This window comes from Cnephaeus nilssonii (assembly GCF_951640355.1).
Source record: "Cnephaeus nilssonii genome assembly, chromosome: 3".
NCBI classification, from domain to species: Eukaryota; Metazoa; Chordata; class Mammalia; order Chiroptera; family Vespertilionidae; genus Cnephaeus; species Cnephaeus nilssonii.
The window spans coordinates 5,354,706-5,380,431 of record NC_137074.1 but is presented as its reverse complement, the minus strand read 5'-3'; the positions used below and the strand labels follow the sequence as shown (position 1 = coordinate 5,380,431).

Genomic DNA, 25,726 nt, shown 5'->3' with positions numbered 1-25,726 from the left:
GGTCACCGTTAACCCAATAGACCCGTTTCTCCTCCCTCCTCCCTCCGGGCACCACACCAGGGACCTGGACGGAGAGAGGAGGCGTGGCTGATCATTACCACCTCCAGGAAAAGGGCTAAAATGCCAGCCCTGGTGGGGCAAACGCTGAAAATGAATTCTTTAAAAAAATCATGAGAAAACAAGTACCGTATTTTCCGGTGTATAAGACAACTGGGCGTATAAGATTTTCCTGGGTTAAAAAGTCGTCTCATATGCCGGAAAATACGGTACCTGACACTCTATTCATGAGAGAGACTTGGGCGAAAAGCTTATTTACTATTACCGTCTTTTCCGGCGTATAAGACGACTTTTTAACCCAAGAAAATCTTATACGCCCAGTCGTCTTATACGCCGGAAAATATGGTACTTCCAAGTGGGAGGGGCTGTGAGAAAAGGCAAATACCGCCTCACTGTTCAGAGGAGGCACGGCAGCCAGGAAAGGAAACCCCACGTGCCAAGGGCTCAGTCCATCACAGAGCCACCGGGGGGCTGGTTGGGAGCCTCGGGAACCCCCTGGCCGCCCCCTCGCGGCCTGCAGACCCACACAAAGGGGTGCCGATGACTGAGCTTTTCTCACTCTCTCTGGATATTCCTCCTGGACGTTGGCGGTCAGGTAAGTCTCTGAACCATGTAACTGACCGCAGACCACTCCCGCAGCCGTGTTTCCACCACACCCCACGCAGCATGTGGCGCACGCTTGTTGTGTAGTAAGCGTGCAACTGATTGTGCAAAGGCGAGAACAAGTGAGCGCTCAGGCTCCACGCTGCCGCCCCAGCGGCAGAGAACGGTGGGGGCACCAGCGGAAGCAAGCATCGCCTTGCTCTTCTTACTGCCCCACGACACGGAGCGATGTACACACACTGGCTCCACCAGCACAAGAACCCTGTGAGGTGGAGCCACTACTGTCCCATTGTTCAGGGGAGAAAACTGAGAGAGAGAGAAGATAAGTAACTTGCTGACCATCAGGGCGCAGAGGCAGCTGGCTGGCCCCGTGGCCACACGGACACACACACCAGACGAGGTGGACATCTACGGACCCAGCCCTATAGCCCAACCCACCCCTTGGCCCTCAGATGCCACCATCGTCTTCGGGATCGGGGCAGCCCAGCCGGCCGGATGGCGGCACATGGTCCTGGCAACAGCTGGGCTTCGGGAAACGCGCTCAACCCCTGGGTTTCCAGCTGAGAAGGAGGCTTTTCCGACAGGACCCGCACGTCAGAGCAGCCGGGATCAGGCAACACGTCAGCAAGCAGCAGCCGGTCCACACGCACAAATGCTGCGCAGAACAGGACGCAGGCCTGGCCTTGCAGTTTAACACGGTGTGGCCGTCCTGCAGCAAATACCTGCTCTGAGTCCGGGCCAGAGCTCAGTCCGACGCGTCTGTCACGCAGCCACGTGAGGCCTTTGCTTTGAGTGCTGGCAAAGTCAAGTCCAAGCACGTCAACAGGAAGAACCATGCATCCTGTGGCCAGCAGCATTCGGCCTTGCACGTCACGTGACAGCGGCTGAATGGGCAGAGACCCCTGCAGAGAAGGGCCTCGTTTTCACGCCACCCTGCAGGGCAGGCCGCACGGCCCTCCAGGGAGAAGGACGTTGAAGGCTGAACTCCACACCACAAAACAGCTGCTTCTTGGCCACACGAGAAATTCGAAGAAGATGAGCTTGGGTCAGGCTTGGGGAACAGACACGGGGAGACCGCCCCCCTTGACCAGGGCTCAGCCCAGCGATCAGGGTCCCAGGGGGTCCTTGAAAGCAACTTAACCCAAATCCAGCTGCATTCCCAGAAAAGCTGCAGAACACGTCACTGGCCGAGCCTTGCGCCCACTGCCCTCCCGTGTGAACCCAGAGACCTAACGTGCAGGTCGAGTGCATCTGGAGCAGACAGGACGCCACGGGTGGCTCAGGGCACATGCCATGCGCCCGGGGAGGTCAGCCGTGTGGCCAGGTCTGCACACGGACCAGGCCCTGCGGTGATGTCTGAGTGAAATGTGCACACTGGTGTGTCCGGGGCGGCCATTTCTCAGGGACTGAGCTGCAGCCACTGCAGGCCAGCGTCTAACAGGGACTCACCCAGAAGACAGCTGGGGACAGGGGAGGGGGGTTCACCCCAGCGTTAGCACTACAGAGCACAAGGGTCAGGAGTTGAGGAGATACTCCGACATGGACAGGGGGTGCCATCAGCGAGGCTGGGCCCAGAGCCTCCTCACTGGGTCTCACGGGGGGGCGGGGGGGGGGGCGGCGGGGGGGGGCCTGGATGCTGATGGCCTTCGAGTTTCCTCCCTGCTCCAGCGGTTGTCGGCCGTGAGCCTGAGGGCAAGTTCCCACGCTCCCTAAGCCACCGTTTCCTCCTGTGTCAATGGGAATGGTAGCAGCCCCTCCTCACCTGGGCGCCGGCCCCAACATGAGAAGACAGGTGTGCATGGAACACCTGGTGCGAGGGATAGGGACGCAGGAGGTGGAATGTGCTATTGCTCGGGCACTAACTCGAAATTAATCAGCGGTTTCATGCCAGCTCGCGTTCTAGTTCAGATTTGGAAAACTGCTGGTGTCATGGACCCTCTCCTTCCTCCCCTCCACTCCCCTCTCCTTCCTCCCCTCCCCTCTCCTTCCTCGCCCTCCGTGCCTCGCTCCCTCCTGACCCCCCCCCCCCCTCGCACCATCCTCAGCCAGGCCACCCAGAGATCGTTCACAAACATCCCGTGGGTGGTCTGAAGCGGGTCCAGACGCGCCGCTCACTCGGCCGGGCACTCCTCCGCCGGGGAGGCCTCCAGGGCCTTCCAGTAGCTCAGCATCCTCTGGGGCTGGACGAAGTGGCAGGCCACGATCTTGCGGAAGCGGCAGGCGGAGAAGCTGAGGCCACCGGGGAAGAAGGTCTGCTCGGAGTGCAGCTCCTCCAGGCCAATGCGCAGCTTGGCCAGGCACAGCCCCACGAACACGTCCTCCAGCTTGAGGAAGGGGACGCTGTCGGACACGTTGTACACCTGGCTGGCCACGTCGCCCGAGAGCACGTAGGCGGTGCCCGAGCAGAAGGGCGGGTAGCGGTCCCACGGGTACTCGTAGCGGCTGACGAACCACTTGTTGCGCCTCTCGCGGATGGGCAGCTCGTGCATCTTCAGGAAGCCCGTGACGAAGCGGGCCGTGCGGTTCTTGCGCAGCAGCAGCTCCACCAGGTAGGACACGTTCACGAACATGTCCGAGTCCGTCTTCATCACGAAGGCCGCCTGCGGGCAGAAGTGGTGGACCCACTCGATGCCCATCATGGTCTTCAGGGTCAAGTTCAGATACACGTCCACGAAGTCCTTCTGGATGATGTCACGGTGCCGCCGGCCCTCCTGGGCCACGGCACGGGCCACGGCCTCGCTGGGGGTGGTGCCCAGGAGGAAGAAGGTCTCGGTCCGTTTGCCCCGCACGACCCTCTCCCGGCCCCACGTCTTGCGGATGGCCGTGCGCGCGGACAGCTGCTCGTGGGAGGACGTGACCAGCAGGACCAGGAAGGGGGGGTCCCGCCGGCAGTCCACGGCGGGGAGCTGGAGGAACCGCCCGCTCTCCTTCTTGAACACCAACAGCTCTCCCCTAAGCAGGGGCAGGCTGTGCATGCTGAAGTACAGGCACAGGGCGCCCAGCACCACCAGCGCCGCGTACAGCCACCGCAGCTTCGCCGAGGCCATCTGAAAGGCACAAAACCACACCGTCAGGCCCGGCTGGCGTGGCTCCGTGGTGGAGCATCGACCTATGAACCTGGAGGTCACCGTTCGATTCCCGGGGTTGTGGGCTCCATCCCCAGTAGGGGGCATGCAGGAGGCAGCCAGACAATGTTTTTCTCTGATCATTGATGTTTCTCTCTCTTTCCCTCTCCCTTCCTCTCTAAAATCAATCAAAGAAATTTCTTTTAAATTAAATGGTCAGACCTCGAGAGCAGGAGGGCACGTTCGCTTTGCCCAGGAGGCTGGGACGGGGGACGGGCTGGGGTTTCAGAAGCTCTGGACTCTTCGCTGCACACAGGACAGAAGCTGGGGCTCAATAGCGAGACAGACAGCTGAGGGGTCATTCACTCCACAGTCAGTGATGAGGACCAGGGGAGCGGACACTGGTCCTGGCCCTGAGGCCAGCCAGCCCTTCACGGGGGAGTCTCGGGGTTCTTATCTAGAAGGATATGCGACCACATCGCTCACCAGCTCCCTCCAGCTCTGCCCTTCTCTGACGCCACGGGAAGCCCAACTGCAGAGCCTGCAAGGATGAAGACCCCGTGCTCCCGATCTAAACGCCAGGACCCACCCCTCTTCTCTGAGGGAATTAAGCACCATGTTATCCCTCCCAGAAATAAAAAGACCCGTTTTCTGATTTGCATAACTATCTTGAAACGCCACCCCTACCAGAGGTGGTTATTTTATTGTTCCAGGTTACTTTTTTAAAAAATATATTTTATTGATTTTTTACAGAGCGGAAGGGAGAGGGATAGAGAGTTAGAATCATCGATGAGAGAGAAACATCTATCAGCTGCCTCCTGCACACCTCCTACTGGGGATGTGCCCGAAACCCAGGTACATGCCCTTGATGGGAATCGAACCTGGGACCTTTCAGTCTGCAGGCTGACCCTCCATCCACTGAGCCAAATCGGTTAGGACCCAGGTTACTTTTTAAAAAATGTATTTTTATTGATATCAGAGAGGAAGGAAGAGGGAGATAGAAACATCAATGGTGAGAGAGAATCATTGATGGGCTGCAACCTGCACTGGGGATCGAGCCAGAAACCCTGGCATGTGCCCTGTCTTGGAATCGAACTGTGACCTCCTGGTTCATAGGTCGATGTTCAACCACTGAGCCACACCGGCCGGGCTGTTCTAGGGTACTTTATAAAGGCACCTGTCTGATCCTATCATCTTTTGCCCATCCATCTCTGTGTGTTCTCAACAAATCCCGGATGATCTGTGCGAATGTCAACATTAAGAAAGCAAATAACTTACGTTTTCCTGGATCAGATGAGCCTCTAGTTTGAAAGCTAAGCCACAGGGTAGATTCCAAGAGGAAATTCGTTACAAACTGTTGTCCGCATGGGCCGTTCTCCACTCCCAGGTTCTGGCTTGTTTCTTTACCAAAAATGATCCTCTTTCCCAGGAATCACTATAAGAAAAAAAAAAAACAGGGTCATTCAAATCACACGTGCCTCATGGGCAGCTCTTCACCGGCTGCTGTGCTCAGTGTTTGCTCTAGTGTCACCCTACCACATGCCTATGTCACCTTGGGACAACGTTAGAACCCGACCCCAGGCTCACTTTTCTCATCTGTAAAATGGGTCCAGTGGAGACAAATTCCACCACACGGTTCACCTGTCAACAACAATAACATCATGCAAGTACCCGAGCGTCCTTTAGGACAGCACCCGGAGCTCTGTGAGGAGACGTAAGTCAGTTACAGTCCAACTTCTCATGTGGATACCGAACTTCTCTACAGAGTGTGGCTGATGCTTAACACACTTCACAGAGGGAAGAAATCCATCAATTCTCAACTCAGGGTCCGTGTCTTCAAAACGTCATCCTAGGTGAGAGGGGCTGGGAAGAAAAGAAAATGGCCGAGTGAAATGAAGGAAGGGTTGGTTGTATTGACAGCAAAAGAGGACCTCCAACTTTTATTCAGTTAAAGTCTTGTTCCAAATACATTCAAGTATGTTCAGAAAAGAAGTGGAACAATGATGGAGCTTTCCAGAAGCAGCTAACTCTCAGGAGGCCGAGGTGGTCCAGTTCCTGTTCTTCTCACCTCCCCCCCCCCCCCCCCCCCCCCCGCCCCAGGACTCCCCTCCAGCCAGAGCCCCCATGCTGTCAGAGGAATCGCTGCCCGAAAGGAGGAGGAGTCTGAGCTGGGCTTCACAGGATGCTGAGAATCCTATTCCCTTCTTTCTTCCTTTGTGAGCTTATTTATTTACAGGCCTAGGATGTGCTTTAGAGAGAAACATAACAACCCAATGCAGCCGAGCCGGCCTGGCTCAGTGGTTGAGCATCGTCCTATGAACCAGGCCATGGTTCAATTCTCGGTCAGGGCACATGCCCGGATTGCAGGCTCAATCCCCAGTCGGGGGAGAGGGGGTGTAGGAGGCAGCCAATCAATGATTCTCTCTCATCATTGATGTCTCTATCTCTCTCCCTCCCCCTTCCTTTCTGAAACCAAATATTTTTAAAAGCGAGAGGAAGATGATATTCTTCTATTCTGCTTCCTGTCTTGGACACATTGCTCATCTCCAGGGGGTCCACCTCAGCAGTAAACCTAAGTTCTTGTGCCCCAATGCACCCTGTCTCAGGACCCTTCCCCAGGGTCTCAGCCCCCCGGGGTGGACACTCAGCTCCCTGCCTGCACTGGTCTCTCGCTGGATGCCAAATGGCACCCAGGAGGCAGAGCTGGAGGCAGGACCCCAGTAGGCCAAAGCTCCCTGCGTCGTTGTTTTTCGTGTGAATTGGAATAGTCTTCCTACCGAGAGTGCAGTGGCTGAGAAACCGCTCTGCAGACATCACAGCTCACAAACCATTTACAAAGCATCGGCATCTTTGATTGAGTCCATATCTCGGGCTATGAGGACCTGATCCCTCCTCCCAGTGGAGGTAGATTCAGGAACTCACCCAGAACCAAAGGGGGCACGTAGGGAGCGGCTCTAGGGTCAAGCCTCGGGCTGACCTGTGGCAGGGCCACAAACAAGTCCCGGCCTGGAGGGCAGAGCTCTCCTAGCACAATGAAGCCTGACCTTGTAGCCCTCCCTAATTCCTTCCTAAGTAGCTAATGGGCTGTGGGAGGTATAGCAAGTGTTGCCAAAACGAGAACCTTTGTAAATATGTTAATCCACACTTGTTTTAATCAGACTGTATAAAATAAACACCCTGTATCTGCTCTGGATCACTGTCTCTCCATCAGAGGACAGCTGTCCCACCCGGCCCCAGCTTTTTCCTTCTATCTCTGTGTCTGTCTCTTCCTTTCATTTTCTCAATCCCCAGCCGCTCCTACTCAGGATCCAGACCACTCTCTAGCTGTGCTGGATGCGGAAAAGAGAGAAATATTTATATTTGGCGCCCGGATCCAGGGACCTGAGTACAAGGGAACTCTCAAATGTCAGGAGGCGAGGGGATCACTCCAAGAAGTGCGCCTCGCAACAAATTAAAGAAGTAAGGTAAGGATTGTTGTATTAGCTGGGTGTAAAACATGGGTAATTCAGGGTCTCCGGAAAAAGGTCTCTACTCTCAAATGCTTAAAACTATGCTCAAAGTAGAGGATGCTCTGTTAAGCGTAGGCAGATTCTTGATTTCTTAAGTTTTGTTAATGAAACTTGCCCTTGGTTTCCTGAAGAGGGAACCATCAACTTTCAAATGTGGGAAAAGGTAGGAAAGCAGTTGCGTGACCGATACACAGCAGAAGGTCCAGAGAAGATTCCTATTCCTACATTCACACTATGGTCTTTAATTTGTGATTGCCTTGATCCAGCGCCCGAGAGTTTAAGAATGTCTAAGCAGGGTGTGGCCATGGCTTTAGCCTACAGTGGAGGAGTGGGAATCTCTAAAAATACCACCACCCCCTCTGCGCCTCCTCCACCTCTGCCTGTCACTCCTTTGACCCCAGTCAAGAACCCACCTGATAAAGATTTACCTCGTAATTATGAGCAGGAGCTAGAGTTTGAGGCAGAGGGGGACAAGCATCACTGTGAGCGGGATAACTCAGATGATAAGAAAGGTTTTGCTCACAGCTGCCCAGCCTTTATGGCTGGATGCAGGCGCTCAGCTGAAAGTGAAAGAGATTTCATATTTCATTTTGCTGGAGGCTCAAACTACTTGTAGTGGGCTGAACCAAGGAGAAAGGATTAAAGGAATTTCTCAGCAACTGCCAATAATTCTTTATCTTAAAAAATCTTTTCTCTCCCTCCCAGGCCACCAGAAACTCTTAGCTAGTTAAATATCTTTCTATGTGTTTGTATTGTAATTTTAATTTGCTTTCCTCTGATTTATGATTTTATTGTGCTGTGTTAAAATTTTAAGATTCTAAGATTAATTTGAAAAGTGTAAAATCTGTAAAAGTTGCAACCCAGGGAAGTTTAAACAAAGGCCAGACCATTACTAAATTTTCCCAGAGCAAAGAGAATGTGGGAATGGGGAGAGAAAGAATATGAGCGGTACACGTGGCCGATAACACAGGTTCTAAGAAAATTCCCTAGACAGAAGGAAGTAACTAAAAAAGGCCCCAGCCCATTGACTAGTTTTTTGGTGATCCTGTAAAATGGATGCTCACTCCCAGGAGTGTTATTAAAAGTCTCATTTTTGCCATGTTTTTATTTCCCAGTCCGTCATTTGAAATTTGGACAGATGAGACATTTCTCACAATTTAGGGATACATCTGGGATTTCTGTACTCGTGAAGAGATAAAGGCTAGATTAAGAGAAATGGTGCACCCCACCCGATTTTGGGTGGCTCTTGAACTGAGCCCCATATCTCTTCACGGATGCTATAGAATAAACCCCAAGACTGTTTTTCTTTAAAAGATGGCAAAAATGACACAAGGCTGTATTTGGGCAACAAGATTAGTGTTTCCATAAAAAGGGTCATTCTTGAATAATAATGGACCACATTCTAAGGTTACCTCACAGGTCCCGGGCCACTCCTGTTTCTGTAAAGGAAAATAAAATAAAATAAAATAATAAAGCCACTGAAAGTCAGTAAGTTATCTCTGTTACAGAATTTGCCAAATAAAATGCCTTGGGTAATAATAATTGACTTTAAAATCAAAGTTGTTAAGGCAAAATATACATAACTAAAATGAAAGGTATATGGTAAATCTTTTTCAGTGGTAACTATATATGAGTAAACATAATTTTCCAAATTCCTTGGTAACTTGGGACTTTGGAACATTGCTAAATTTAAAAATATTTAAAAATATCTAAGTATTTTAAAATGACAAGGTACTGAAATGTCGGTCTGAGTTTGCCTCGTGTGAAGAATCTAGAAAATAGAATTGCGTCTATTCATTGAATGTGCCTTGTGTTTTGTTTGAAATATATCCTTAGAGATGTGGATATGCTGCTAGTATGATAAATGCTAGGTGTGTGGCTTGCTGGCTAGAGTTTGAGGCTTCTGGGAGTTTAGAGTTCAGGTTAGGTTGGGAGGAATTGTATGGTTGTGATGGCAGAGTGCATAGAGTGTGGAGGTTCATCTTTGAGAAGAATGGTTCTTGTGTTTTCTCTGGAGAGATTGGTGGTTCGGAGTGTATTGTGGTCCTTATGTGTATTGCTTGTGGTGGCATTTCAACCTAGGAAATAGTATTTTGTTGGCCTAATTAGAGGATAAGGATTAATTCTATGGTCTGAACCAAATTTTTAATGCTAAGGCCAGTTTGAATTTAATTGATGTCTTTTAAAAATAATTACAAAAGGTGTATAATATAATCTTTGGTTTATGTATATTTGATAGTCTTTCCAAGTTAAACTTCAAGACTTTAACTGAGAGATAGCTTTGGGGCATTTCAAGGGCCCTGGAAAGATTCAAGGATTTATTCTCTCCTCTTAAAAGAAATATTTTTAAACTAAATTAGGCCTATCTAATATACTCGAAATCACGTGGGAAGCTTTATCAAATAAAAATTAATAACTGTGTTCTGTTTAAATACATATAAGCAATTGGTTCTAAAAAAGTCCACAGTAAAATTTGCAAAAAGAATACTGTTTAAAAGTAAATTTAAAAAGGAGAAATTTTAAAATCTCTTCCACTCCTATTTACAAAGTAAACCAAAAATTATTATTCGGGCATTAAATCTCACCATTAATGAGACACCATAAAGAAAAAGAAAGTTACTTTTACTTGAGATGTATGCATTGCAGTATTGGCCAGCATGTTTCTCTCTTACTAGTTTTTCTGAAAAGCAACCAAGTTGATTGCTCTGTTTAAAAGAAAGTAAACGTTTTTAAAAGAAACTCCCTAAATGTGGCTTAGAGATTGCTCTAGGAAAAAATACAGTGGGAAATGCCCTTCAAATACCTAGAAACTGTACTTAAAAATCAATGTATTAGGCCTCAAAAGATAGAAATACGAACGGATTGCCTCAAGACCTTCAATGACTTTTAAAGGTTGTTAGAGGACATTAATTAGTTAAGACCTTATCTAAAAATCTCTACAGGAGAAATGACAAATTTATTCAATACTTAGGAATCCTAAGAAAGTTTTTATTAAGTGTATGCAAAGACCTACAGAGTCAATTTTCTAATCTTGTGACTCGCGTGTAACAGCAGTTTGCAACCATCTAAAAAATATAAATGCCAAGTGGCTTGGGGCCATCTAGTAAATCCTATCTTCCCTAAACCAAGGGCACTTAAAAGTAAATAATTCGCATTTTGCCTCCCTAACCAAAGCTTAGGTCTATATACTCAAAAAGACTGATAGCATAAATCCAATTCGTGTCATTTACTGTCCACACCCTAGGACAAATCATGTTAGAAAATAAACCTTATCTTGGACTGATTTAAATAGACAAATTGAAATAAGTGTATGGAACTAAGACAGAAATGGAAGATTACCAGAGGTTTAATATTGTCACAGAGGCTTGCCTCTCACCTGGAGATTACTTATTATGGAAGCATTTTATCTGTGTTTGTGCTGATATTGGACCAGCCTAGGTTCAGGGAATGGTCCAAGATGCAGGAGAGGAAAGCATTGGGTAAATGAATGCCACTCCAAGACTGATGTTGATGGTAATTTAATGACTCCTAGGCAGGGAAACTTCAAGTGGGGCCAGCCCCGGCCCCACCAAACAGGAGGGGTCTTATCCCTAACCCCACTGCAGCCTTTCCAGCTGGCTGGGTCCCAAAACCAACTTTCAAAACCTTTTACCATGCCACCCCAGGAAGTGCAGGATAGGACCTCAGTCCCACCTCCTGATATGTACTAACCCCAGAGATGGGGCCTCAGGCCATTGCTACAGGAGTGTATGGTCCCCTTCCTGTGGGCATGATGGGATTAATTTTAGGGAAGAGCAATTTGACACTGAAAGGATTTCAAGTTCTCCCTGGGGTGATAGATCAGGACTATACTGGAGACATTAAAGTAAGGGCACAAACAATTAATACTAACCATTATCCTACAAATAAAGTCTTACAATTTCTCTCAGTTACTACCTTTACCTTCAGGCATTAACCATTTTCACAGATGGATCCAGTTCTGGAAAGGCTGGATCTACTGCAGGAGGGGAGCAAAGGTCCTTCAAACCCCTTATATTTCAGCACAACGGGTAGAAATACAAGCTCTTATTTATGCCTTGACAGATTTTACTACGGAGCCCATCAACCTATATAGTGATAGTGCTTATGTGGTAAGTATGGCCAAAATTATTGAAGCAGCTACTACAGGGCACACTCATTTGGAGGAACTCTTTCATTTATTTTTCAGCCTTCAAAAGGTCATTAGAGAACAATTTCCTTGCTTTATTGGCCATATCCGATCTCATTCAGGTCTCCCTGGTAAATAAAGCTATTGATGGCCTCCTTGCTATAATGCAAGAGGCTACACCATTTTCTCTTGCCCAGTCCTCCCATGCTTTGCATCATCAAAATGCTGCTGCCTTGTGCAAACAGTTCCTTATTTCTAGGGAGCAAGCTCATCAAATTGTTAAGCAGTGCCCTCAGTGTGTAATACACTGCCCTGTACAATCGTTATGAGTTAATCCTAGGGGTCTTAAACCTAATAAAATCTGGCAAATGGATATCACCCACGTCCCAGAGTTTGGTAAGCATAGATGGGTACATGTTAATGTAGATACCTGCTCCCACTTTATCTTTGCGACTCCCCAAACAGGGGAAAGTGCCAAGCACATAATTAATCATTGCTTAGCCACCTTTGTGGTACTAGGACCTCCCTTAGAGCTAAAAACAGACAATGGACTCGCATATGCTAGTTCTGCTTTTCAGCACTTTTGTCAGCAATATCAAATTTATCATAAAACTGGTATCCCTTACAACCCTCAAGGTCAAGCAATAGTGGAAAGAGCCAATCGTACTCTTAAAATGCAATTGCTAAAACAAAAAGGGGGAGCCAGATGTTATGTGTCACCTCAAAACAAACTCAGTCATTCTCTTTATACTTTAAATTTTTTGAATTGCGATGCAGAGGGTCATACAGCAGCCGAAAGGCATCGGGCGTCCTGTACAATAGCCTCGGCCGGGTTAGCCCAATGAAAGGATGCACATACCAGACAAGAGTTTTACCAGATTCAGTAATGATGTGGAGAAGATGCTGTGTGTTGCATCTTTCCAGAAGGAGCAGTGCAGCCAATTTGAGTGCCAGAGCGTTACATGCATCACCACAATGGACCCAGAAAAGCTCCTTGTCCCATCGTTCCAAAGACTGAGAGTTGCCCCGATGACAGCAATGTGGAAGAAGAAAACGAACGCTACGCAAGGGACTGAGCTGCCAACATGGGGTCATCTGAAGAAGTTAACAACTGAAGCCCAGCAGATGATAGAAAAGCAAGAAGTGGAAGCTACTCCCTCAACCATGTTTCTGGCTGTGCTATCATTGGTTAGCTGCCAGTCTTCTGTGAAAGCTTGCGCAGCCAAATCTGAGGACTCAGAAAATATACACCAGCAGCAAAAGAAACTTTCATTTAGTAGCTAAAAATGTTAACATGTCCGTAGTTTGATTTCTCTCTTATTGCTGTGTTGCATTGGCATTGTTTTGTTATTATTTTAATAGCTAGAGTTTTGCTCTTGATGTTCAAGTTTTAAAATGTTAACATGTCTGTAGTTTGGTTTTTGCATTGGCATTATTTTGTTATTGTTTTAATAGTCAGAGCTTCATGTTAAGTTTTATTATAGTAGCTTAAAAACAAAAGAAGGGGGAGATGTAGGAAGCAGCTATAGAATTAAGCCTCAGACTGACCTGTGGCAGGGCCACAAACAAATCCCAGCCTGGAGGGCAGAGCTCTCCTAGCATAATTAAGCCTGACCTTGTAGCCCTCCCTAATTCCTTCCTAAGTAGCTAATGGGCTGTGGGAGATGCAGCAAGTGTTGCCAAAACAAGAACCTTTATATACATGTTAATCCACCCTTGTTTTAATCAGACTGTATAAAATAAACGCCCTGTATCAGCTCTGGGTCAATAAACATCAGAGGACAGCTGTCCCACCCGGCCCCAGCTCTTTCCTTCTATCTCTATGTCTGTCTCTTTCTTTCATTTCCTCAATCCCCTGCCGCCCCTACTCAGGAACCAGACCACTCTCTAGCCGCGCTCGATGTGGAAAAGAGAGAGAGATTTATAGGGGCAGAGCCACCAGGAGACAGAGCCTGAGCAGAACGTGTCTAGGGAGGTAAGTGTGTATCCCTGGGTTCTAGCCCCCACAGGCCCGCTGAAGGCAGGAGCCCATAGCATAAAGCAGCTCTGCTTTCCCTGGGGCAGAGCCATGAACAGGTACTATCTCTGCTATGGAAACCCCATCTTTCAAGCACACCTGACCCTGGCTGTGAGGCCCTGGCTGTGTGGCCCAGGCTGTGAGGCCCTGGGTGTGTAGCCCAGGCTGTGAGGCCCAGGCTGTGAGGCCCTGGGTGTGTGGCCCAGGCTGTGAGGCCCAGGCTGTGAGGCCCAGGCTGTGTTGCCCAGCCGGCCGGGCAGTAAGGGAGCAGCAGTTTACTGAGCAAACGCTGCATGCCAGGCTTTGCTCTTCTAACCTGTGAGCATTACAGGCACAGCGCCTCGGAACTGGAGTAGATACCCATTGCACATGAATTATAGATGATGGCAAGTCAGAAGGTAGCAGGCGCTTCCTCCCTTCTCCTCTGCCCCCCACCCTCCGTGAGCTCCTCTGCAGGCATCACAGCTGCAGCTCCGGCTCCAGGCTGGGTTCACTGGGCCCTTCTGTGCTGGAATTCCCCAGGGCCATGGGTGTGCCCACTCGGTGCCCCAGAGGCTGTGCACTGGTTAGACACGGGCACGTCTGAATTGCAGTGAAACAAATAATTGCACAAAGCAAGGGCCCTCAAGGTGTTGGAGTGAGAGGAGGCAGGTGAAAGATATGCACTGGGAGAGGCTGGGAGAGGCAGCTGAGCTTGGAGGAAATAACTGTGAGACATGACGAACTGCAAGTAAACAAGGGAGGAGGCAGCCCCGGTGTGAGCTGGAAGATTCAAGGCCCTCCAGGGTGTGGTCTAGATGGTGGCCTCGCATCTAGATGAAGGAGTCCTGGAGCTAAAGATACATTTTTTTTGAGACATGAGGGAGGAGGGGTGACTAGCTCCTTGCCAGGAGTCGTTCCCGCCTAGGGGTATAAATCCTCTAAACTCCCAAATATTGGAGTACTCAGTTCAGTCTCAGCCAGCTGAGCGGCCGCTCAGGGCTTCTCTGAATGCACTGCTTTCCTACAAGCAAATCCTCGCCTGCTTCTGCTGTTATTTGTTGTCTCTTGTTTGAATTCATTCCTAAAGCAAGATGAGAAGTGGGGGCGCAGAGCGCTGTCTCTGGCCAGAGATAACCTGGTCTACCGCCAACCAAAGGAACCTGAAAGTCAGTGTCCCAACCTCCTCCTGGTCATGTGGAGGGTCCCTCGCCAGTACCAATGGGCAGGACCTGTGACCTAAGGTTACAGGCCCTGGAGACTAGGAAAGGGTTCAGAGCCCACCTGCCCAAGGGCTAGAAAGCCAAAACCATGGTCTGAAGAGTTACGTTCAGTCAGGCGGGGAGGACGATCTCCGGGATCTGAAGGGGAAGATCTGTGGGCGTCAATGGTCAAGTTCAACCCTGAGCACAGAAGGAGCACCCGGGGCCAAAATCCCCAAGGCCCGTGGCCATGGGGGAGGGAGAACTGACCGGTGCCAAGCCAGCTGGGTGGGCCATGAGGATGTGACGGGTTATGATCCAACTTTCGAGGATTCCTCCAGAAATCAGTGCATGATAGATGTCAGAGCAGCCAGGCTTGGTATTCTAGACACCACAGGACAAGAGATGGAGCTAGAAGAGAACAGCCTGTGAGAGCTGGTGCGCGTTTCCCGTCGGGCTTCCAGTCACAGATAGAGGCAGTGGGAAGGACTCTATCAGTTACAAACACAGACAGGTTCTCCGAGTCAAGGATGGAGATGAGTTCCCGATGATTTTAACTGGTAACTAAGCAGACCTGGACCATTGAAGACAGGTGACACAGCAGCTAGCAGGACACCTGGAGATGACTCACACACAGGCATCAGCAAAGATCAGGATGGATGCGGATCACGCTTTCCATGAACTTATCCCGTTATAAGAAAATCTCAAGAGCAAGAACATCCTCCTGCACCAGAACCAACAGAAAGAAAAGGTAAGAAAGGCTGCCACTGTGTCGTTTTCCAAGAATCCCTTGAGTTTTAGCTGCCAGCTGCCAGGGAAAGCCCGTACCTTCCCCTCCTCTCCTTACCGTTCCGTCATGTTGGTACCATTCTAGGCTCGGACAAATGACCGCCTGGGAGCCTCAGACCAAGAAGCTGGCTGACCCTTTCCACGAAGCTAATCCTCGGGTCATCTCAAGACACATCTAAAGGGAACAATAAGGCGGCTCTGAAGATTACCTGATTGCTCTGAAATATATATATATCTTTCTGCACATGCATTCTTTTCTAAGAGCTTACATTTTAACAGGGATGGATCCGATTTGGAACCTAAGCTATTTGCCAAGCTGGAATCATAGATTTTGAAATAACTGTGAACTTCTGGTATCGGATTGCCCACTGTTACTCTAAATAGAAACAAACATAGGAAGGTGTGTGTGTTTCAATGTGAATTGTTGCCTATCTCTAAAACTTCTGATGTCACCTTCAGCTACCTTAAACACACTGCACTGAACCCTCAAAAATGAGACAGCTCAGACATTTACTGATGCTCCAACCTTTGTTTTCCGGTGGCCAAAATACCAAAATGTTCATTGTATTTATCAATTTTAAAAAAGCTTTAAAAGCTTGTATTACTCCTACTCTTAAAGATGAGACTATTCTAAGTGGTCAAATATTTGGACTCATTCTGGACTTAGGTATTTCAATGTTCTTGGTTTTCTAATTCAACTCTTTGCACAACCATGCTGAGAGTAGAAATAAAGAATTTATGTCTGTCTTCCTTTTTAAGTATTTCTAGATAAGGCATTAAATAAAACTAAAACTGCTTTTGTTTATAATATAAAATATGGAATTGATCTTTCCAGGGTCAGAAATGGTGAATGTTTTTGCTCTGTACTTTTCTACATTGTATTTGCTTCCACAGCATACCTGTGTCTAGGTAAAGCTAAGTATTGAATTCTCACTGTTCACTTTTAACGGACAAAGAAAAAAGTGAAAACCACAGAAATGGTGGAGGAACGTGATTGCTGCTCGGGTCCTGGCCAGTCCCACCCTTGGCCTGTCCCAGAGCTACCTGAGAACCCTTCCCCATGGAGTACAGTGGGACAAGGATCTGAAATCACCTTCAACACCCTCCCAGGCACTGACTCCCATAGAAGGTAGAGTAACACTTCAAACTGACCATCAGTGTAACTGTGGGTGGCTCATGATTTTCTCTTTAATTCTGTGGATTGTGTCTAAACAACTCAAAAGAATGTTCCTCATTTTGAGATACTAAGTGGTATTGAACATGTACAACAGCCCTAGGAGGTTTATAAAGCACACCCTTGTATATAGCAGTAGGTGCTGAAATTAAAATTGACCTGTTCTCACACATACAAAAAATTATAATAACAAAAAAAAATTATAATAAACAGAACTTCAAAAGATATCATCAAGAGAGTTCCAAGGCCCACAGACTGGGAGACTATATATTTGTCCTACCTAAATCTGGAAAAGGACTATTATCCAGAATAAATCAACAACTTCTATGAATCAACAGGGAAAGGCAAAAAAAAATTTTTTTTAATGAATTGTAAGCAGATATGTCACAAAAGATTACCTAAATGGCCAAAAACCCAAGAAGTGACATCGACAGTCATTGGGGAAATGCAAACGAAAGCCCAATGAAATACCACGGCCACCCACAGAAGGACGGAAATAAAGTAGGTGGCGATGCCACGTGCTACCAACACTCTGGGAAGCTGTGTTTACCTTGGCAGCATCTACTCCAGTAAAAGACAGGCTGTGGCCAGCACGCCACTCCTGGGCACAAACCCAGCAGAAGAGATCACTTACCTCCACCGAAGGCTCACGGCCAAGAATGCTCAGAGCACACTGCTCATAATAATGAAAACCTATGATATCAGCTTTGGTCCAATCATGAGAGAGAAACCACACAGTCATTTGAATAGGGAATGTTTAATATAAAGAATCATTCACTTTAATAAAGAGATTCGAGGGATAAGAGATCAGCAGTCAGGAGTAAAGAGAACTCAAAATACAGGAATGGTGGATCTGAGGGGAAGCCAGGGCCCCTCGCATGGAGGATGAATACTCATACCCCAGAGAAAGCACCCTCTCCAGGGCCGAGGTCCAGGCCTCCTTGTCAAGGGCACAGCAAGGCCCACCGACAGAAGAGAAGTCCCTGTGGGCCTACAGCCACTTTCACAGAGCAGTCAAAAAGCGAATTTGGAGCTAAAAGGCAATGGATTGAGAAACTGCACAATACAAACAAGAAATTTCCATCGACAGCAGAATGGACCAATGAAATGTTCCACAGCCATAAACACAAAACAAAACAAAAACTGTTGACCTACCCACCACATAGCCCTCGGACAGACGTGTGTTTCGTGAAAAGAGCTAGACGTGATAGAGTCCATACTGAACACTTCCATTTAAGTGAAGTTGAAAACCAGGCAAAGAGTTTCAATGGTGACGGGAGTCAGAGGAGCCGGAACCTTTGGTGGGGGATCATTGACCAGGAAAGAGCGCAAGGACCCTTGTGGAGAGCTGGATATATTCTATTCTTTTTTTTTTTTTTTTAAGAGAGAGAGGAGAGATAGAAACATCAATGATAGAGAATCATTGATCAGCTGCCTCCTTCATGCCCCCCCGCCCCCCCACTGTGGATCGAGCCCACAACCCAGGTGTAGAGAGCGCCTGGGAAGGCACAGGGGCATTTCTTTAAATAGTCAGCTGAATCCAGGGCGGTCGGCAAAGCCACGCCCTGGAAACACATTCTGCCAAAAGGCGGAAGTGCTGTCAGCCTGACCTTCATCTCTGCCCAGGTGCCGGGGGTGGGTTTGATTATGTAAATCCAGCCGAGCACCAGGAACGAATAGGACTCAGGCCCACCCAAGAATGTGAATAATCTCCTTTGTCTTGACTTTTAGTAAAACTTCCTGGTAGTTGGGGTATAAAATAAACACACTGCATCAGCTCTGGGTCACTGTCTCTCCATCAGAAGAGGGCAGCAGTCCCCCCAGCCCCAGCTTTTTCCTTCCATCTCTGTGTCTGTCTCTTTCTTTCATTTTCTCAATCCCCAGCCGCCCCTACTCAGGAACTGGACTGCTCTCTAGCCGCGCTAGACACGGAAAAGAGATAAATATTTACACCCAGGCATGTGCCCTTGGCCGGAATCAAACCTGGGACCCTTCAGTCCGCAGGCTGACGCTCTATCCATTGAGCCAAACCAGCTAGGGCATATTCTGTTCTTAATCTGGGTGGTGGTTACATGTTACATGTGGGTGTAGACACGTTAGCATTTATTGAGCCATATAGCTAAGATCTGTACATTCTGCTGTAAGTTATATCACACTGATATTTTTAAAAATAGTTTAATTAAAAATAGACCTCTAAAAAAGCGATATTTCTGTAGAATTGCCCCAACTTATATGAGCACACATTTGATGATTTTTTTTACACAATGCATTTCATGAGCCGTGTATCACAGCACAGACCAGACCTGTTCGGTGTCCAGGTCTTGCTTTATAAAGGGACTGAGTGGGGTAAACGACATTGAAAGACACACGCAGCTCGGTTGCAGTGGTGGTGTGATTTGGCACCGGACCTGTGTCCTCATCTCCTACTGAGTATTCACACCTCCCTCATGGGGTGAATAGAAGGCACCAGATGCCAGGCAGTAATTACTCGGTCTGGCCCTAGCCAGTTTGGCTCTGTGAATAGAGCATCAACCCACGGACTGAAGATTCCCGGGTTCATATCCGGTCAAGGACACGTACCTTGGTTGCAGGTTCCCCAGCCCTGGTCGGGGTGCGTGCAGGAGGCAACCAATTGATGTGTCCCTCTCACATCAATATTTCTCTCTGTCTCTCCCTCCCCCTTCAAATCTCTCTAAAAATCAAGGGGAAAGTATCCTCGGGTGAAGATTAACAACAAAAAAATTACTGTCTGACTTCTGACCAGACTGTGCCGTTTAGTAGGACGGGTGGCACTCAATGGTGTCAACTCGGTTCTCCCCTTCAAGTCCCACCTTGCTAGAGCATTCTGCCCACATGGTCCCAGTTACAGACCAGCGGGGTGCACTGTTCACAGGGTGACCCAAACCCCAAGGAGAGCGGGAAGCGTGGTCCGCAAGTTGACCCAAGAGCCTCACTCCTGGCTGGTGGCTCACACCCAGGCCACACCTGCAGAGAGCCCGAGGGCATCTGGAGTGGGAACACAGCCCGGGCCACCAGAGAAGAAGAGCCATGACCTCTTGGAGAGCAGCGAGAGGAACAGAATGGGGCCTCCTCCAGTTTGCTGGGGAAGTAACTGCTCCCCAAAGGCAGTTAAGGGGCCACCAACCCTCTATCACGGATCTTACTTTTAAATATTTTTTATTGATTTCAGGGAGGAAGGAAGAGGGAGCGAGAGACAGGAACATCAATGATGAGCGAGTCAGCTGCTTCCCACACCCACCCTGCTAGAGATCGAGCCTGTAACCCGGGCATGTGCCCTGAACGGGCATTGAACCGTGACCTCCTGGTTCATGGTCAATACTCAATCACGGAGCCATGCCGGCCGAGCTATATCATGGATCTTTTTAACATAGTTCATAAAACAAAACTGCTTAGCCAAGAGCGGTGAACGTAGGATTACAAAGAAAATCAACTATGTTGAAATAAAGCTATCGAGATGTTTGCAAAGTCCGCCGGGGTCATGTTCTGCGCCGAGTGCACTTCTGCACCCATGTATCCAACCTTGACCTCAGCTCCACGTCTAGCCTCTACCGCGTTTTGAAGGCAGAAGAGCTGTGTCCGCATTTAGAAACACCCACAACTATTGTGGGGTGAAATGCCGGTGACTTCTCCCACTACTGTGTGGGCCCGTGCCCGTGATGGGCTGACCGTGTCCCCCATGAACTCCTATGTTGGAGCCCTAAACCCCAGGACCTCCGCATGAGACCTTTATATGGAGGTCAGAAATTGACCAAGTTACACGGAGGTCATGAGGGTGGCCCTAATCCAGGTATGACTGGTGTCCTAATTCAACGGGGCCATTTGGACACGGATGGGGAGAGCGTCATGTGACGATGAAGGCTGAGATAGGGGCGATGCTCCCACAAGCCGAGGAACCCCAAGATGGCCAGCAACCACCGGCAGCTGGGGGAGAGGGTGGGACAGAGGCTCCCTCACAGCCTCTGGAGGAACCAGCCCTGCCCACACCTTGGTCTCCGACCTCCACCCTCCAGACTGTGAGGCAACACAAACCTGGTGCCTGAGCCCCGCAGTGGGTGGCGCTGTGCAGCCCGGGAACCGGCGGCAGGGCCCGCAGTCCTGATGGCAGAGGTGGGAAACTTCAGCTAAAGGCTGGTATATAAGACTAATTGTTTCCCATCTAAGGTGTCAGACCCCGGTTACTCCTCTGCCCTGGCACTTGGCGTCCATCTTCTCCAGGCCCCTCGCCTGATGCTCACACTCCAACACCAAGGGCGGCAGCGATTCGAGGGGCGGGAAGACGGTGGTGGACATCGAGGCCGTGGCTGAGGTCACCCCCACGTTTCAGTCACCCTGAGGTGGGTGGTGGTGGTGACTTTGATCTGAGCTGCCCTTCTGACGGCCCAAGGCTGAGCAAGGCCTGGGATCGAGTAGAGCGGGACATGTGAGCTGCATGATTTTACCACTTTGGGGTAAAACCTATGTTTTTGATTTGATGGGGGAAATGGTGGTGGTGCTGACAACTTCTTAAAATTTTCCCACTTAAAATAACCTGCCCACCCTCTTCCAGCCCCGCTCCCCTTGGAGAAGTGCCCTCCCCTCTCCGGGGCTCCCTGGGCAGCTCCCGGGCCGGCAGGAGCGGCCTCTGGCGGCGGCCATCACTCGGGCTGCCCTGGACGCCGTGGGTGGAGAGGGCGCCTGGAGGCTCCTCTCCAGCGAGAAGGGAATTAAGTGTCACCACCCGGGGAGGATGGCTTCTTCCTCTGCCTGTCACGTCCCCTCATCGGCTCAGCCGGGAGCGGCGAACAGAACCGGCTGTGGCTTAGGGCACGTTATCAGGCAGTGCCCCCAGCGTGGCCCCGGGGCATCCGCGTGTCCTGTGAGGCTGACCCGCTGGGACAAGGACACCTCCTGTTGGAAGAGCTTCCAGGGGAGCCGTTGCCAGAGAACAGGCAGGGCGCCCTCATCCCAGCCCCAGAGAACCCCCTCTGAGTGCCGAGGGGCCCAGGGGCCTGGGGTTCACCCATGAGGAAGATGAGCCTTTGAGGGGTCACGGCCCACAGGACACGCGGAGCAGTGACCACGATGACACAGCAAGGAGGTGTGCGCGCCTGGCAGCCTCTCCCCGAGCAAACTCGGGCCAGGCCCCTCTGAACCCCCTCCTCGCCTTTGACTTCCGTGTCCGTTACTCACGGCCCAATGTTAGCAGGAATCCTGCAGAGTGGGTCTAGCCAGAATCCCTATACGCAGTATCTGATCAAATTCCCTCCCCGGGCCTGGTGTCTGGCAGCCTGGCTGGCGGCCTTCTGCAAGAATCCTGCCGAGTCAGCTCAGAATCCTGCCCTGCCGAAACCGGTTTGGCTCAGTGGATAGAGCGTCGGTCTGCGGACTGAAGGGTCCCAGGTTCGATTCCGGTCAAGGTCATGTACATTGGCTGCGGGCACATCCCCGGTGGGGGGTGTGCAGGAGGCAGCTGGTCGGTGTATCTCTCTCATCGATGTTTCTAGCTCTCTATCCCTCTCCCTTTCTCTCTGTGAAAAATCAATAAAATATATTTAAAAAAAAAAAAAGAATCCTGCCCTACTAGTCACTGCCCCCCTCACCCGCCTGCCCTGACCATGAAGCCCGCCCTCCATGCTGTGTTCTGAGTTGAGCCCAGCTCCATACTGAATCCTTTCTGAACAAAATCGGTCTTGCCTCTTTCTCCCCCGTCCAGCTGGGTTTTCTCTGACAGACAGAGGCAAGAATGGAGATCCCACCTCGGATGCTCAGGAGAGCTGCTCTAGCCCGGCCAGCATGGCTCAGTGGTTGAGCATTGACCAACGAACCAGGAGGTCAAAGTTCGATTCCCCGTCAGGGCACATGCCCAGGTTGCAGGCTTGATCCCCAGTGTGGGACATGCAAGAGGCAGCTAGTCAATGATTCTCTCTCATCATTGAGGTTTCTCTCTCTCTCTCTCCCTCTCCTTCCTCTCTGAAGTCAATAAAAACATATTTTTAAAAAGGGAGCTGTGCTAGGGAGGCCCGGGGCAGAGGCAGGAGGTCCAGGGGGGCTGGTGGGTTCCAGAAACAGGGGACTGTGCAGAGGGAGAGCTTGGAGGTGGGGATGGAGACCAGGCAAGGTGGGCGCAGCATGGCCTTGATGACACAGGAGGAGTCTGACCTTTTCTGAAGACGTCAGGGGTCCACAGGCCTCTGGGCTTTGCAGGCATGAGTCAGGGTCCCATGGGGCCTCTCTCCCCTACCCATGATTCAACAGAGGGGCCCCTTGAACACAGTATCTCCAATCAAACCAAGCGACTGAGGAGATGGGGCCCAGGGATTCATACCAATGATCACGGGTCTCAGAATCAGTAAGGGAGAGCTTTGGGGAGGCGTTTCTGGGATGGACATTTTAGGCAGCTCGGCGGCCATAACAAAATGCCACAGACTAGGCAGCTACACAGCAGACTTTATCTTCTCACAGTTCTGGAGGCTGGAAGTGGGAGACCAGGCTGCCAGCATGGTGGGGTTCCAGCGACAGCCCTCTTCCTGGCTTGCCACAGCCTACCTCCCACTGTCCTCAGAAGAGAGAGAGAGAGAGAGAGAGAGAGAGAGAGAGAGAGAGGACGAGAACATGTGCTCAAGGGCTCTCTTTAGTTCTTGAATCTCTCTCTCTCTCTCTCTCTCTCTCTATATATATATATATATATATATATATATATATATATATATATATATTATTTCAGAGAGGGAGAGAGAGATAGAAACATCAATGATGAGAGAATATCATCGATCGGCTGCCTCCCACACACCCCACACTGGAAATCGAGCCCGAAACCCTGGCATGTGCCCTGACCAAGAATTGAATCGTGACCTTCTGGTTCACAGCTCAATGCTCAACCACTTAGTCACCCCGGCTGGGTGTGGACCTCTTTTTATAAGACACTAATCCCATCATAGGGGCCCCATCCTCGTGACCTCATCTAAACTTACTTACCTCCCAAACACCCAACTCCAAACACTATCACATACATATGAATTTGGCGAGGGGACCCATTCAGTCCACAGCAGGGATCCTCTCCCGCATTTACTGAGCACCTACTGTGTGATGCTGCTCAGGGTGAGTAGCTCGGGGTCTCCTTGGGTTTCCCTCAGTTACATGACCTCCCTCTGCAATCACACAGTAGGTGCTCGCTCTCCTCCAGGCTTCAGTGAGGCTTCCCCCTGGGAGGCTCCGTTTCCGGACCTTCCAGACCCTCCTTCTCCCCGGACATGGAGGGCCACAGCCTCAGACGGACAGTGAGGGGACGTGCATGTGCTATGGGGTCTGTCCTGCTGAGGTTCTGCTCTTGCTCTGCAATCTACCCCCTGCTGAAGCTTCCTCCACCATTTTTTTTTTAAGTGCCTTTACTTGCCACTCCCAAACCTTAAAACACCAAGAGCAGGACTCAGGGGTTTGCAACGGGACTCTTTTCGACCTCAGAACCATTCTGTTCTGAACGTTTTATCTGCAACGTGAAAAGGAACAAAAAGAAGGCATCCATGGATTCAGAAAGGCCCATCTACAATGACCTTTTTTTAATAAATAAGCTTTCAATTACTTTAATAAGCTAAGAATGGGGGCCTTTCCTCTGACCAAAAACTAAACAAATGATGAACGCAGCAAAATAAGCACACAGCAGAATGCGCGGGATGGGCCCGATGCAATCAACCACGTGAGGAAAAGCTGAAAACTTGGGGAAAGGTCTTCAGTTGCCCGGGTCTGGTGAAGTACAGGGAGGATGGCACTCTCTTTATTGCGTGATTTTTTTATTTTTTTGGTTAATCCTCATCCAAGGCTATTTTTCCCATTGTTTTCTAGAGAGACTGGGAGGGAAGGAGGGAAAAGAAGAGAGGGAGGGAGGGAAAGAGGGAAGGGAGGGAGGGAGGGAGGGAAGGAGGGAATGATACAGAAAGAGGGAGAGAGAAACATCAATGTGAAAGAGACACCCGATTGGTTGTCTCCTGCACGTGTGCCCTGACCAGGCCCAGGGATCAAACCTGCAACCAGGTGCGTGCCCTTGACCAATAAGGGAGCCCATGACCCTTCAGTGAGAGGGCCAACACTCTAACCACTGAGCAGCACCGGCCAGGGCAGGAAGGACATCCTCCTTAGCCCCATATCAAACACCTTGAAAACAAACACAAGCGCTTTCTCTCAAATCACATCTTCTCCCCGGTTACTCTGGACACTGCGGCCCGAACAGCAGAGCCACAGAACCCAGGCTGCTTGGCTGGCCTCCGTGAAGAACGTGAGAGTGATAGGAATTCCAACCCCAGGACCAGAGCAGAGAAGGAAGAGAAATCACTGAAACACGGAAGTGTGATCATTCTGGAAACTGTGATCTGCCCAGATTTCAATTATGTGACGCTCCCTACACAAGAGGCCCCGGAAAGTTCAGGGGGAAGGTGCTGCCTGCAATGCATGTGAGCTCCATGGCCTGAAATGTCACTGCTTGACAAACAAGTCCAGCCGGTCTTTAAAGTGGAAACGGACCCATCCACCGAACTCCTTCCGAATCAGCTCACGCCCTGACTTCTCTGTGTCAGCTGACCTGCCCCTGCCTCCACCCTCAGGCCACCCTGGTTCCCTCTCAGCTCCCAGAGCAGACCTGGTCTTTCCTTCCTGTGCACCTGTCCCTCACGTCTCCTTCTCCTCCCCACCACCCCCCCCCCCCCCGCCACTTGCCCCACTTCTGTTCAGCTAGCTCTAGCCTACCCCTCCCTGTCCAGCCCTTTATCTACTACTCGTCCCACCCACTGTGTGGTGTTTTATCAATTCCATTAATGGGATCAGAGTTGATTCTTTCTTTGTACAAACCTCACTAGTAGACTACAGTCCACCTTTCCCACTGGTCAGTAACACCAGGAGGACGGAGCATTCTTTTCTGTGTTGTTCACCATTGTAGGGTCCCGGCGCACAGGAATTTGGCACCCAGAAGCCCAAAGGACAGTCCTGAATGGCCCATGAGAGGTGCCCACATCTCCAGAAGCTGAGGCGGGTTCTGTGCAAGGGAAGACATTGTCCTACAGGAAGACAAAGGCTTGCTTCACACGGCATCGCCTCGGGATGAAACCGCTATGCAAAACTTTTCTGTGCACTTGGTGTTTTTGCTCCATGTCCATTTCATAAGACTTCAATTATTTCTCAGCAGAAACAGAGCCCA

The 25,726-nt window shown here is 49.9% G+C and overlaps 1 protein-coding gene across 1 annotated transcript; it reads right to left on the bottom strand.

Moving 5' to 3' along the window:
* Positions 1-2,765: 2,765 nt before the first annotated feature.
* Positions 2,766-14,965, bottom strand: B3GALT5 (beta-1,3-galactosyltransferase 5). Its single transcript, XM_079762323.1, has 4 exons — positions 14,850-14,965; positions 5,397-5,588; positions 5,004-5,160; positions 2,766-3,707 (listed from the first exon to the last, which is right to left on the bottom strand). Exon 4 carries the CDS (start codon positions 3,705-3,707, stop codon positions 2,772-2,774), a length of 936 nt encoding a protein of 311 aa, XP_079618449.1. The 5' UTR covers positions 5,004-5,160; positions 5,397-5,588; positions 14,850-14,965; the 3' UTR covers positions 2,766-2,771.
* Between the last annotated feature and the right edge of the window lie 10,761 nt (positions 14,966-25,726).